At 52.0% G+C, this 15,061-nt stretch overlaps 1 protein-coding gene across 7 annotated transcripts in view; it reads left to right on the plus strand.

Annotated features, from left to right (window-relative positions):
* The window catches only part of jade2 (jade family PHD finger 2), a 48,807-nt gene extending 41,776 nt beyond the window's left edge, over window positions 1-7,031 (plus strand). For 5 of the 7 annotated variants that reach the window (XM_084683631.1, XM_084683632.1, XM_084683628.1 and 2 more), the window contains 3 exons: window positions 2,520-2,648; window positions 5,307-5,452; window positions 5,666-7,031. In XM_084683631.1, the coding sequence (XP_084539757.1) occupies window positions 2,520-2,648; window positions 5,307-5,452; window positions 5,666-6,445 (1,055 nt within the window). In that variant the 3' untranslated portion in view covers window positions 6,446-7,031. The remainder of the gene's footprint in view (window positions 1-2,519; window positions 2,649-5,306; window positions 5,453-5,665) is intronic. The other 2 variants (XR_014734543.1, XM_084683633.1) reach the window with 2 other exon arrangements.
* The last annotated feature ends 8,030 nt before the right edge of the window (window positions 7,032-15,061 follow it).

Here is a 15,061-nt window from a genome sequence, read left to right on the forward strand (position 1 = left end):
TATACACTCACATACACGATACAAAACATTCTGGGTTTTAAGTGTGTGTGTATGTGAGCGTGTGTGAGTGAGGAGTTTGTCCATGGCGGTGTTCCTCATCCAGAGCCCCCAAAGCTCTGTAAGCAGAGATGCTGACTCAGCACGTCCGCACACTATCAGGTGTGTGTGTGTTTGTGCGTGTGTGTGTGTGTGTGCTTCCTGGCAGTAACCAGCCATATCTATTCACACATTCAAATGAGGGATAGACGGAGCCAAGCCCAGAGGAGAGGAGGAGCAGAGAACCGTGGTGATGAAGCACCCAGCTTCACACACACACGCACACACACACCTGGTCCCTCAGATGGGGAAAGATGAGTGTCTGGATGATCATAACTAGTCTCTCAAACTCACCTCTCCATCTCACATCGCTCTGTCAGATCCTCTTTTTTATTTTCCTCTCTCTCTCTCGCCCTCTCTCTCTCTCTCTGTCTTTCTCTCTGTCTCCTCTCTCCAAATCTTTCACTTCATTCTCTTTCTCATATTAAACTCTGAACAGCCCATCCTCTCCCTCTTCAGTTCCCCCTCTCCATCTCTCCGTATGTAACAGCCTAGTCTTGAGGGAGGGAGGGTTAGGGAGGGGGGGGGGGGGCACAGTGGCACAAAGCAGGGAGGTGCATCTTGTTGCAAACACACGCAAACTGGCTTGTGTGTGTGTGTATACTCACAGGCTCATTTAAACCAGAAGGGATATGCAAGGCACTCCTGTCATCTCCAGAGGCTGGGAGAGAGAGAGTGAAAGAGAGAGAGTGAAAGAGAGAGAGTGAAAGAGAGAGAGTGAAAGACAGAGAGAGGGGCAAAGGGAGAGAGAGGTAGAGAAAAAGAGAAATATGCTCTCGCATTGCACTAACGAGCTCAGGTAAAAGTGGGCCACAGTGGCTTGACTCACATACACATTCTCTCTCTCTCACACACACACACACACACACACACTAAGAAACACACAAACATACACGCACACGCCACAGCTGACTGGGCCCAGAAAGAGAGGAAATTAATCACACACTTCAAAAAGACGAATCTCTGGGCACCTCCCAGACTAGGCGAGGGAGGGAGGGAGGGAGGGAGGGAGGGAGGGAGGGAGGGAGGGAGGGAGGGAGGGAGGGAGGGAGGGAGGGAGGGAGGGAGGGAGGGAGGGAGGGAGGGAGGGAGGGAGGGAGGGAGGGAAAGGGAGGGAGGGAGGGAAAGGGAGGGAGGGGGAGGGAGGGAAAGGGAGATGGATGGAGAGTAAGACGTGTGTTCCAACAAAAACAACCATTAGAACAGTTCCTAGTTATTAAAGTTGAACTACCATACGTAATGTTTTCATTTTGGACCCTGCCTAAGTTACACACTCTCTCTCCCACACACACAAACACACATATGAAGTTCCTACTCAGCGGTACAGCACACACACACAGACACACAGCGTGGAGTACGAGCAGCCAGTGTGAGCTCTCTCTCTCCCCCAGGGTGTTCCAGAGCAGGCAGACCTGCTCTCTCCCTGCATGCTAGACCCAGCGTGACGACTGCTCAGCCTGTGTGTGTGTGTGTGTGTGTGTGTGTGTGTTTCTCCTCGCCAGTGTTGGTTGACGCAACCCTCTGCAGGTGGATGGGTGTGCTGGTGACCCAACCCAATCATCACACACACACACACCTCTTTCTCCTCGCTACTCCCTCTCCCTCTCTGTCTCCTCTCCTTCTCACTTCTCCTCCTCACTTTCCTTTTCCATTCCTTTCTCCTCCTCCCCTCCCCTCCTCTCTCCTCCCTCCCCCAGTGTGAACCAGACACCTGACCCTGTACTGTGGCTTTGGTTACACACCAGCTGGACGAGAGAGTGTGTGTGTGTGTGTGTGTGTGTGTGTGTGTGTATAAACCTCCCCCTGTATGAAAGACCACAATGAGAAAAAGGCCCCCTGCTTCCCAGAAGTGCAGCAACCACAGAGAACAGTGTGTGTGTGTGTGTGTGTGTGTGTGTGTGTAGGGGTGGGGGCTTCCCTTGTGTTGCAGGTTGAGTAAAACTGATACAGCTCTTAAAGGCAACGCCTTATATAACTCAGCACTCAGGGGAAATGCGCGCACACACACACCACACACACACAGGACCAAATAGACATGCACACACAAACTGACACCGGTGGAAGGTCTATGAAAACAGCGGCACACGCACACAGACACACACGCGCGCACACACACAGCTGTATAGACAACCCCCTGCTGGAAACAGTGGATCTCACAGATGGAGATCAGTCAGAGCTGCTGTCTCTCCTCCCCATCTTACACACACACGCACACACACCCCACACAATTGTGTGTGTGTGGTCATGTGTCTGGGTGTGTGTGTTTGTGGTAGTGTGTGTGTGTGTGTGTGTGAACGGTTGAGTTTTTCTCTTGTACTACACGCACTATTTGTACGTCGCTTTGGAGAAAAGCAGGTCAGAGCGCTTTGAGTTCAAGCGTAAAGTGTGCATTTGATTTAACCTGCGGCGTCTGCCCCCTGCAGAGAAAACCCTGAAGGGGGAGAAGGGGAGGCAGATCGGGGTGAAGGAGAGAGGGAAGGAGCGCAGGAAAAGCAGTCCGGAAAAGAAGGAGAGGTGGAAGTCTGATGACGGCTCACTCCTTAAACAGCTAGGTAAGACCCTGGTTATGGGCTGGTGTGTGTGTCAGCCTGTGCGAGTAAGAGAGAGGGAGAGTGTCTGTGTGTGTGAGAGAGCAAAAGAGAGAGAGAGAGAGAGAGCGCGAGAGAGCAAGAGAGAGAGAGAGAGAGAGAGAACAGGAGATGGATGTTATCACAGACCAGTGTGGTGATACCAGGGAGCAAGCTGGTTGTTGCTCTACACATGACTGGCTCTCCTGATGCTATCTCTCTATCCACCTCTGTGACTGTGTGTGTGTTTATATTGTAGGAACTGTCGGAAATGATCACTCAGGTAGCGTTTCCATGACGAGCAAGTCCTTCAGTAGTGTGTGTGTGTGTGTGGCCATCTGTTCTGTGTCAGTCTGCTTACTGCCTTACAGGGCTTTGTCTCTTCCTCTGGGGGGGGGGGAAGAGATGATCCTGTCCTCCACCTCTCTCTTCCACCTCTTTCCTCTCCACCTAAGAGATGGACGGACAGTATTCTGTGCTGAAAGCACTGATGAGTCTAAGGGAGGTATGCCCCGAGTCACTAGTGGCCAGGGACCGGTTAGCCAGGGGTGTGGAGAGAGACACTAGCGCCGCATAGTCCTCCCTCTTTTATTCAGACTGCCACAGTCCCCTTAATTCCCTCCCTCTCTGTCTCTCCCCCTCCTTCTCTCAGTCGTCGTCGTCCCCCCCCCCCCCCTCCGCTCTGATCCCTACAGTCTGTCCGCTACAGTGGTGTTGTCAGGGCGACGGCAGAGCTGGCACCTGAGAACAATGTTTGGAGTTTTAGCGCAATCCGCTCCTACACAAGCATTAGTCCCGTAGCTAACTAGCCTAGCCTACGCTAGCCTACGCTAGGGAGAGTCGGCGCCCCTCTGTGGGAGCAGCCGGGCCACGGGGCCCACAGGGGAGGGATCATTCTTGAGGGTACATGACCCTCCACCCCCTACCCCCTTTCAGCCTTGCATTGTGTTAGCTTAGCGTATGTGCCTTGTAGCATAGCTTAGCATTAGTGTGGTTAAGCCTAAACCAAGCGTTAGCCTGGTTTAGCATTAGCCTAGCGTTAGCCTGGTTTAGCATTAGCCTAGCATTAGCCTGGTTTAGCATTAGACTAGTTTGGAGCTGCTCCCACTGTGCCACAGGACATAGCCAGGCCTAGGGCAGGAGAAGTAGGTTTTAGCCAAGCCCTCACCCATCTGCTTATCTTCATCTCCTTTTTGGCGTACATCATTCTCTTCTTCCAAACCAGCTCCCCCTCCCTCCCTCCCTCCCCTCCCCTCTCCTCTCTCACCTCCCTCTCCGGTCTGCTTCCAGAGTGGGGGGGGGATGCTGCGTCATGGAAACAGCTTGCTGCATGTTGTCTCTGACGCCACCGTCGTCCCAGCGACCCCTCCCCGACTGAACTGTCTCTAGAAGGAGGGATGGAAGGATGGAGAAGAAAAAGTAAAACTGAAAAGGAAAGATGGAGAGAGGAGAGGGTGTAGGGCTGGAGGCAGGAGAGACAGGGCGAAGGAGGAGAAGAGGAGCGAAGGAAGTGAGGGGAGCAAAGAGAGATGCAGAGTAATGCAGGAAGGGATGCAGGAGAGAGGACTCAAACATGTGACAATCCCTGTGTTGTAGTGTTGACAGACTGAGCAGGGAGAGAGAGAGCAGGGAGAGAGAGACTCGGGTCCATCTCTCTCTCTCCCTCCATCTCTCGCCCTCTCTCTCTCCCTCCCTCCATCTCTCTCTCTCCCTTCTGGCTTCCCAGTTGGGCCATAAGAGGATGAATTAGCCCCCAGTGTTAATGACTATGATAACAAAAAAAGAAAAAAAAAGAAGAAAAAAAAACTAATCTCATTAAACAGCTCTGTCATGCTTGCAGGCAGGCTGGTAGAAAGACAGGCAGGGTTAGAGGCAAGCAGACAGGCAATATTGAAGACAGGCAGGCAGGCTTAGAGGCAGACAGGCAGGGTTGAAGACAGACAGGCAGTTAGGAGGCACTTAGACAGACAATCGGATTTAAAGGCAGACAGCCACAGTATTCAACATGGCCACAGTAAGTTCAGACAAATGAACATCCTGCTGTGTTGTAAGGCAAGACTATGAGGAGAGGTGCATCTGCCTTCCCTGGCACCAGGATATGGCTGACTGGCTGGCTGGCTGGCTGGCTGGTTGGCTGACTGACCGGCTGGCTGGCTGACCGGGTGGCTGACTGACCGGCTGGCTGGCTGACCGGGTGGCTGACTGACCGGCTGGCTGGCTGCTTGGACACACAGACTTTGGCAGACAAGGAGCCACCGAAATCAGTCTAATTATCCTTAAACACGCAGCATGTTGTCATCTCAGCCACTGAGAATCTGCTACCAACACGACACTACGTACAGACCACCAGCCTGGACACTGAGCGAGCCCTTGCACTGTAATGGGTGTTTTTTTTTCTTCATCTGGTTTTGTACCAGCACTTTGACAAGATGCATATATCCAGCAAAATGGGTTAGCATTCACAATTCATCAGGCCACAGAAATGTCATTTGGCAGCATGATAATGACTATGATCAGTGTGCTGCTGCAGAACCAGGAGACTGGCTGATTGCTGTTGATAACATTGATATTGATTAATATCTATTTTCTTTCTGTCTCCCTCTTTCTCTCTCTGGCTTTCCCTCCGTCCCTCCCTCCCTCCAGGTTTCTCCAAGACCTTCCCCCTGGATAACTCTCTGTTTGACAGCTGGCTGGCCCAGTCTGTCCAGATCACAGCAGATGATATGCTGAACCAGTGGGCTCTGGACGGACAGCACCGGGACAAGACTGCCAGCCTGCTCTCTGACCAGGTAACCAGCCCTAGAAAAGGACCAGCACAACCCTAGAACCACACCCAGCCCTAGAACCACACCCAGCCCTAGAACCAGACCAGCACAGCCCTAGAACCACACCCAGCCCTAGAACCAGATCAACCTGGCCCGAGCTAGAACCAAGCCAGACTATCCAGTTCTATGACTTCATATCCTGTTTTGTGACATCACATCCTGCTGTGCCCTCCCTAGCTCCTGCAAGGGGAGGAGAGTCTACTGAGCCTGATGATGGACCACTCCATGAAGTCCACCTGGCAGACCCCCCAGCTGGGCCGGAGGCCCCGGGGAGGCAAGCCCAGGGCCCGGGTCCCCCCGCACTCCAGCCCCCCTCCACCCCCAGAGCCCCCGGCTGTCGCTATTGGCCCCTCCTCTACCCGGGGCCCCAGGGTGGGGGCGGCACCCCCGGAGGAGCGTCCGGGCCACGGTGCCCGTAGAGGGGAGCGTTCTCGGGGGTCCAGGGCCCTCCACCAGCACCACCACCTCCACCCCCAGCCCCGCAGCATGGACCTCCGGCAGGACCCCCCCCCACAGCCCCCCATCTCCAAAATGGACTCCTGCCACATCTCGGAGGAACGCGGCCCCTGGGACAGCCTCCACACGGGGGGGCCAGCCTCCCCCTCAGCCCCCAGCCCCACCTCCTCCCCCACACAAGCCTCTAGTCCCGGGACAGCCCCCGAGACAGGGGGCGTGGCCCCCCGCGTACCCCTTCGTCTCCGCCTCACCCGCCAGGGCAAGGCCCGGGGGAGGGCCGGGGCCGGGGCGGGGGGGTCGGTGGAGCCAGCGGAACGCCCGGAGAGAGATCCGCCCCTTCCGGGGAAGGAAGCAACGCTATTGGACGTTGAGACAGACGGGTACTTCTCGGACGCCGAGCAGAGCGACTCGGACACCCGCTCCAGCGGACGCAAGCTCCGCCTCCCCCAGATGCATGCTGGGAGCGAGGACTTGCTGAGAAGAAGTGTCCTGGCATCGTAAACAACCAACAAAAAAACTTTAAAACACACACACACTCCATTGACCAGGACACACTGTTCATACTGGAGTTCCATCCCAGCTCCCAAGTTTCCACGGTTACTGTCAATGCTCTCAACACCCACTCTACACACATAAACACATGCCTACCTACAGTTGTACTCTCTTACTACCATCCTAGTTTGCTTTAATGAACCAAATCTGTGTACTTTATCTACCAGTGTGTCATCACCGGGCGCTCCGCTTCCTGACTGGGTAGCAGAGGCTAGCTGTCAGTCAGACGGCTACACCCCCAGACCGTAGTGTGTCCTCCAGAGCTGGTCACAGGTCTACAGATGCTGTCACAGGTCTACAGATGCTGTCACAGGTCTACAGATGCTGTCACAGGTCTACAGATGCTGTCACAGGTCTACAGATGCTGTCGCAGGTCTACAGATGCTGTCGCAGGTCTACAGATGCTGTCACAGGTCTACAGATGCTGTCACAGGTCTACAGATGCTGGTCACAGGTCTACAGATGCTGGTCACAGGTCTACAGATGCTGTATGTTGGAACCAAGCGAAACAAGACAATACACATTTTAGATCTTTTTTTCTTTTTTTTTTTCTTTTTTTACATGCGATCTACCCTTTCTGACGGCTGTCCCGTTATCGACGGTGACCGTCAGGAGTGTGCGGACGAGCATGTGGGCATTACTACGTTGGTTCAGGTGACTCAGGCCCCCTCCCTCCCCCCCCCCCCTGCCCCTCCCGTCTCCAGTGCGGGGCGGGCAGAATGACCATGTTTCAGTTCTGAGTCTGAATGTGTACAGTCGAGCACCAGAGGAAACTTTACTTTTTTTAAAGCACAAACAGACGTAAGGAACTGTCATACACACATTTGTGCATATACAGTACAAGGATGTACACAGACACACACACTCACACACACACACAAACACATTGACAACCGCACTCCTATAAGCAAATGATTTAGCATTCAAAGCAGATGTTGAAACATGCTGTCAATTGCTTCTTCCTCGCCCTCCCCCCCTCAGATTTCGGCTTACATCATTGGACGAACAGTATTCTAAGGAATTCAAATGTGTGCCTTCTGTTTCCTCCCCCCCCCCCACCCCCTAAAAAAGATGTATCAAATCATTCAACCAATCAAATCAATCAGTCATCTAATCTGATTTGATACAATCAAAACAAACAAAGGAAAGCCTGTTGTCGTGGGTCGTTATCACGACTGACCAGCAGGGGGCTCTCATCCTTAATTGCTCCAGTGCCTAAAGAGAAGGATGTATTAGCATTAATCACCCCGCCCAACCCCACAGCAAGAGAAACCACACAGGCGCAAGGGCGAGAGGTTGGGGCCGTTCTCTGCCCCCCTCCACGCTCGGCAACAGACGCCCCAATGTCAGGACGGATTATATTTATCCTCCTCCATGGGCCGTACTGTCGACTTGTTTTTGTTTTAAATCAAGTTTCTGTTTGAAAAAAAAATCTTTGTTTCGTTTTGCTCTCAGAGAGTTGTGCGTTGTACCGAAGTGGTTCATGGTAAATTTCTCAGGGTTTGAACAAAACAAAAACAAAAAGAATCAAAAAGAAAAACTATTGAGAGGGTTGATATCAAACCTGAAATCAAAGTTAAACTTAGATATATTATATAGTAAAAATACATATTTTGTACATGTATAAAGCGATATGTGTAGAAAGTTCCTTTGGCAAGTTTCACCGTTTAAACTCTGACTTGAGTCAAATACGATCTGCAAGTACTTAAGGTGCACTTGATGTAGCTCATCCAGTACAAATTAAAGCAATGCAGAAGCCAAAATGTGCAAACTCGTTGACAAATCAAACATCAGCCGAAGTACTTAGCATGGTAACTCAGCATTGGATCACTGTATTTAGCTCCGGAACCTTCCCGGCCTTCTCAGAACTCATAACCAGCCAATCGGCTGTCACCTGAGATGATCCAAGCCAAAGAACAGTGTGTTTTAACAAGGCAGCATGCATACCATCAGTGAACTCACTCCAGAAGTCCCCTCGTCCAATCATGGGTGACGATCACAGATCCAATTAACTAATCAACCAATTGTCTGCCAGAGCTGTTTAGACGGGCGGGTTCCAGCTCCAAGATCATCTCATCTCAGTTGAGTCATAGAGGACTTTAAATGATCTGACCAATAGAAGGGGTTTGATTCATGTAGCCTTCAGCCTGATTGGCTGGCCCACACGACCTTTGACCCCCCCCTAATGGAGAGAGATGACTGCTGCTGAACCGTGTATGGGTGTGTGTGTGTGTGTGTGGTGTGTGTGTTTTGGGTGACAAACCCAACCACACCCAACCAGAGATGGTATAACAGGGTTGTAGTGTAAAAGATGATTAGTTTTCTAAGCGTTGTGTCAGTGGTTCAGACCGTGTGTTTCGGCCTGGGCTTACCGAGGATTCAGGACGACCAGCAGCGTGTGTGGCAACAGCCCACGCCAGCCACAGCCATCCGAGATCTCTCTACCATCCCCACGGAAAGGGAACCATCGCAACACATCGCAGTGTAACAGCGTTATTTGGGGGGTTTTCAATAAGGGGAGAAGGGGGGGTTCCCTGACTAAACCATCCCTTCAACCCTCCACCCCCCCCCCCCTCCCTCCCCATCACCCTTCAATAAGTTGCTCAGACAACTCAATGTAACTTAGTTCAATATTCAATATCGGGGTTTGTGAACTAAGTCTGTAGACGATGTTTAGACAGGCCTATCATGAATGGTCTTCATATGTATCAGCCAGGCTAGCAGTGTGACGGCAATGTGCTCTTCCTCCAACGAGAGGCTGAGCTCCTTCAGGTCTCCACATCCATACTAGCACACTACCTAGAGTACGAGGCTAGTGTGCTGCCTTGCTGGGTCTAGTGTGTTACTGTGGGTGTTGGAACTGGGCCATGGTTGTTGCCTTAACCGTTATATTCAAACAAACGTACCTAAAGGCATGGCTTAAGGAGCTCCGCCCCTGTGGTAGCTTCATCCAATAGGGAACTGGTTCTAGTTTGCTTCATCCAGTAGGAGACTGGTTCTAGGCTGCTTCATCCAATAGGGAACCGGTCATTAGCTGTTATTTTGTATGCACCAACAATATTGAAATAATACTGTACTACTACTACTACTACTAGAGACGACTTTCTGTTTCATTTTTCTCCGTGTTAAAAAGCCTTTGCAAGCTGTTTGTAAACGCTTCCTCCGTGGTTCATTTCTACTGACTCATCAGACACACTGCTGCCTCTACTGGCGCTTTGCTAACCCCCCCCTCCTCCTCTCCCATCCCCCCCCCCCCCCCCCATTTTCTGTTCACTGACAAACAGTGAAGTATGGTTTTAATCCTGATAATACAGACCGTCTCCCCTCCTCTTTTCTCCCCTCTTCTGTCCTCTTCCCCTCCCCTCCTTTCCCCTCCTCTCTTCTCCCCTGCTTCACAGCTGTGCGTCCCCTGCTCCCTAATTGTTTTTAAGCGCAGGAGGATCAAAGCAACCAGCTTTAAGGACAAATAATGACGTACATGTGTTGTGGAGGAGAGAACATTTATCACTCTGCTGTGGCTTTCGGAAGAGAGAGAGAGGAAGGAGGGGAGAGAACCCTGTTAGGGAGGGAGGGAGGGAGGGAGGGAGGGAGGGAGGGAGGGAGGGAGGGAGGGAGGGAGGGAGGGAGGGAGGGAGGGAGGGAGGGAGGGAGGGAGGGAGGGAGGGAGGGAGGGAGGGAGGGAGGGAGGGAGGGAGGGAGGGAGGGAGGGAGGGAGGGAGGGACATGCTGGTGGAGTGAAAGAGCGATTAGGAGAGAGAGGACAGTTTGTTCTTTCGTCTCTGTTTTGGGTCTTGTCCACACAGTGAACTTAACAAGCAGCAAATCTAAACAACACCAGCCCTTCGCTCTCTCTCTCCCTGGCTCACACACTGTAAGAACAGAAACATATCTGTTTTCACTGGAGCAGAGTATATTTGCCTTCGCTGCTCATGCTGAATATACAGAACCAGATCAAATTGGATTTGATAACATTCAATAGGAAACTGTTGAGGCAGTTGGGTGAGGCTGTGAGAGTTTGTACATGTGTACTGTGTATGTGCACAAAATGTACTTCACACCTGTGTGTGCGTACGGTACCTGTGTGTGTGTGTGTGTGTGTGTGTGTGGATGCAGAGCCTCACTTGAGACTCCAGGCTAATTGCAGTTAAAGTGCCCACACACACACACACATGAACACACACACACACACATCCCCGTGCTCTGCCCCAGACCTTGTGTTCTCCTCGGAGGACACACACAGAACCGGGCCACGGTTCTCCGGTTTGAGCGGACTATTTATGACCACCGGGGGGGTCACACGGTGTTTTGTCTCATTAGAACCAGCAGTCCTCTCTGAAGGGCTCTCTCTCGCCCTGCCTCAGCCAGATCAACTTTCAACTGTTTCCTCAAATCTCTTCCACTCAGCCGAAGTCACTCGCAAAGTTGAACGTTTTTGCTTCCAAGTGGAGCGACCTGCCTCAGATGTCGTCGTGATTTGTTCTTCAGCTCGTTCCGTTGGTTTTAAAAACGCGTTCCCAGATGAGTTCTGCTTCAATCTCTCCCCCTATTGGTCTGCCACCAATCAATTGTGGCAGCAGGTCGACAGGTCCTGCCTCTTAATTTCCTATCCCATTGTTCTTATAGGTCACATGCACTATTTGAAAACCAATCAGTGATCTCTCCAATCCTGACAGGCTCCTCCTCCCTCATTAGTCATATTTGTCCTTAAAAGCGGTTGGGAATGACTGCTGCCCTGAACCATTCCTCTGTCCCATCAGTTCCACAATACAGAACATGAATGTTACAGGAGTTTCTTCTTCTGTGATCTTTGTTTCAAAGAATGTTGTGCCATTTGTTAATAGCAAAGAGAGATATTGAACATATATTAAAAAGAAGAGCTATTTTAAATTATTTTTTGGCTTTTTTTGCAATATTTATTTTCTTGTATTAGAATCTTCTTTGTAGGAGGGAAAATCGAAAAAAAAGTATTTTTCATTAGTGCGAAAAACCTATTTTTTTCCTTTTTGTACACTTTCAATGTTTAAGCGAAACTTTAAAAGCAATATGATGATGTTCCATGTGACTGTATCTGCATGCTGTTTGTGTCGCCTTAAAGATTGCTGCGTCGACTATGAACCCCCTCCTTCCCACTTTCCCTCCCCCTTTCCCGCCCCCCCCCCCCCTTCCAACCTGTGATGGGGTTGACCAGTGCAGTCAATAAAGCAGTGCTTTCTGTGTACTCGACGCCTACTCTGTCTCTCTGTCCACCTACTAGAACCTGATGATTGTAAGTCGACAGTGAGAATCCTCTTCGACAACTTTGCTGACATGTTCAGCCTTTTGGGCCTCTGGAGAAATACTTGATAAGTCAAGGACTACCAACTTGAGTCCTGTTTAGAATAGTGCTGCACAGACAAAGAAATCCAGAGGCAAAACACCATTCACCTCATCTGTAGTCCGTTCAGCTACCGTTTAAGTGTGTTTGTTCAAGTGGGGGACTACAGCACCCAGAGTTCATTGCAGGAGTCCGGAACGTTCCGAGGTCTGAGCGCTCCAGTGTTCTTGGTGATGGATTATCGCCTCGCTGCTCTTAAAGCAACAAAGCGTTGACTTTAGAGCACTTGTTTAAAGTGTCCCATCATGCACAGCAGGCTGAGGAAGTGAGCGATGGTTTGTTTCTGTTGTTCTTGGGCCGCTTCCAGGACACTTTGCGGTAAGTGACGTCATCTCTTCCTGGACCCCCACCACCCACACACACACACACACATGAACACACACACACACACACATGAACACACGGACACACACACACACACATGAACACACACACACATGAACACACGGACACACGGACACATGAACACACGGACACACACACACACACACATGAACACACGGACACACACACACACATGAACACACGGACACACACACACACACACATGAACACACGGACACACACACACACATGAACACACGGACACACATACACATACACGCTAGCACACAGGCACCAACACAAGCACACAAGCGTACACAGACATGACTAAACGCAAGCACACATGCATTAACACACACACACAAATAGTCACAAACACACACACATACTTTCAGCGACTGCTCACCATGACATACTGGAAGGAGGAGACTATGCAGGTGGAGAGAACATGAAATGCTGCAGTTAGACCATCTCGCCACACGAGGGGGGCAGCACGCATTCATGACTGAGGGTTATAATGAGAAGAAGAAAATAAAGTTGAATTTTCTAGAAGGGGGGGGGTGTCATCCACCATAGTTATTCCTGTCACAGCCAATAGCACGTGATCTTTCAATGGATGATGTCGGGGCCTGTTGGTATGGTAACAGGCTAACAGCCGTGGATGACTGTAGCGTGAGGAAGCCTCCTGAGCCAGGGACAGACTGCAGACCGAGAGCGCTATCCGCATGGAGGGGCGTGACAGCCTGCCTGTTTATAATAAGTCCTCTGGAGGCCTCTAGTGGCCGTATGGGGTTACTACGGCAGACCCCCCGAGTGGCCCACTGACCTCTGCTGCTGCTAACCCGTCGACATGCTGGTGTTTAAGTGAATCACACAGGCTCTGAGTCATACAAGGAAGTACAACAAAAATAGAGTAGATCGTTTTGGCGGACCAGACATGATTTGGACTCTACTGTACTTTTATCTGCTGTATTTTTGACCCCTACATGATCAGAATCCGAATTTGTTTTATTCGCCATGCAAGTTCACACATACAAGGAATTTACTGTGGCAGGAAGGTGCATACGTTAAACATATACAGATTACATCTATCCACCAATCCATCCACCAATTTATGCATCAGTCTATAGATCCATCCATCTGTGTGTATCCATACATACATACATCTATCCATCCATACTCCTATCTGTCCCTCTCTACGTCCACCTACCCATCTATCTGTCGACATCCATCCATCCAACAGAGACATCCCATGTTCTTTCTTGTTTAACAGCCTCCAATGCTGCTGGATCCACTTCTTCACTACAGTATCAAATATTCTCTTTCAAGATGGCTGCTTCGGACCCCCAGGACCTCCATGTATGGTGTGTGTGTGTGTGTGTTATTAAGCTGTAACAGAGGAGGTTAAATGAACAACTGGCTCCCTGCTGGGTTTATTGTCAGTGAAAGTGTGTGTGTGTGTGTGTGTGTGCGTGCCAAAATACACAGTGGTTTTGTATGTGTGTGTGTGTATGGTGTGTGTGTGTATGGTGTGTATGGTGTGGTGTGTGTATGGTGTGTGTGTGTGTATGGTGTGTGTGTGTATGGTGTGTGTGTGTATGGTGTGTATGGTGTGTGTGTGTATGGTGTGTGTGTGTGTATGGTGTGTATGGTGTGTGTGGTGTGTGTGTGGGGGGTGTGTGCTGTGTGTGTGTGTGTGTGGTGTTGCAGCTGGTTGCATTATCCTGCATGTCCCCAGGCTGTCTCCAGCTCTGTGAGGAGATGAAGGCCCTGCTGACAGAACAGCCTCCTCTGCTCATTACCCGCTCTACTGGCTGGGACTGGAGGGGCTGGGACTGGAGGGGCTGGGACTGGAGGGGCTGGGACTGGAGGGGCTAGGACTGGAGGGGCTGGGACTGGAGGGGCTGGAAGGGCTGGGACTGGAGGGGCTGGGACTGGAGGGGCTGGGACTGGAGGGGCTAGGACTGGAGGGGCTGGGACTGGAGGGGCTGGAGGGGCTGGGACTGGAGGGGCTGGGACTGGAGGGGCTGGGACTGGAGGGGCTGGAGGGGCTAGGACTGGAGGGGCTAGGACTGGAGGGGCTGGGACTGGAGGGGCTGGGACTGGAGGGGCTGGGACTGGAGGGGCTAGGACTGGAGGGGCTAGGACTGGAGGGGCTGGGACTGGAGGGGCTGGGACTGGAGGGGCTGGAGGGGCTGGGACTGGAGGGGCTGGGACTGGAGGGGCTGGGACTGGAGGGGCTAGGACTGGAGGGGCTAGGACTGGAGGGGCTGGAGGGGCTGGGACTGGAGGGGCTAGGACTGGAGGGGCTGGAGGGGCTGGGACTGGAGGGACTGGGACTGGAGGGGCTAGGACTGGAGGGGCTGGGACTGGAGGGGCTAGGACTGGAGGGGCTGGGACTGGAGGGGCTGGAGGGGCTGGGACTGGAGGGGCTGGGACTGGAGGGGCTAGGACTGGAGGGGCTAGGACTGGAGGGGCTAGGACTGGAGGGGCTGGAGGGGCTGGGACTGGAGGGGCTGGGACTGGAGGGGCTGGAGGGGCTAGGACTGGAGGGACTGGAGGGGCTGGGACTGGAGGGGCTAGGACTGGAGGGGCTGGGACTGGAGGGGCTGGGACTGGAGGGGGCTGGAGGGGCTGGGACTGGAGGGGGCTGGGACTGGAGGGGCTAGAAATCGGAAGAGAAGGGAGCGGAGGAGCAGAGGAGAAAAGAGAGAGAGAGAAAGCTGTGATGACAGCGTTACTCAGAGCCACTGAAGCTAACCCCCCCCCACACACACACACACGCACACACACACACCTTCGACCACTAAAAATAGACCCCCGTTTGTGTTCTCTCCTTTTGGAGGGTTCGCTTGCCCTCTTGTGTG

This window comes from Hypomesus nipponensis, chromosome 20 (assembly GCF_054491055.1).
Source record: "Hypomesus nipponensis isolate SF chromosome 20, ASM5449105v1, whole genome shotgun sequence".
NCBI classification, from domain to species: Eukaryota; Metazoa; Chordata; class Actinopteri; order Osmeriformes; family Osmeridae; genus Hypomesus; species Hypomesus nipponensis.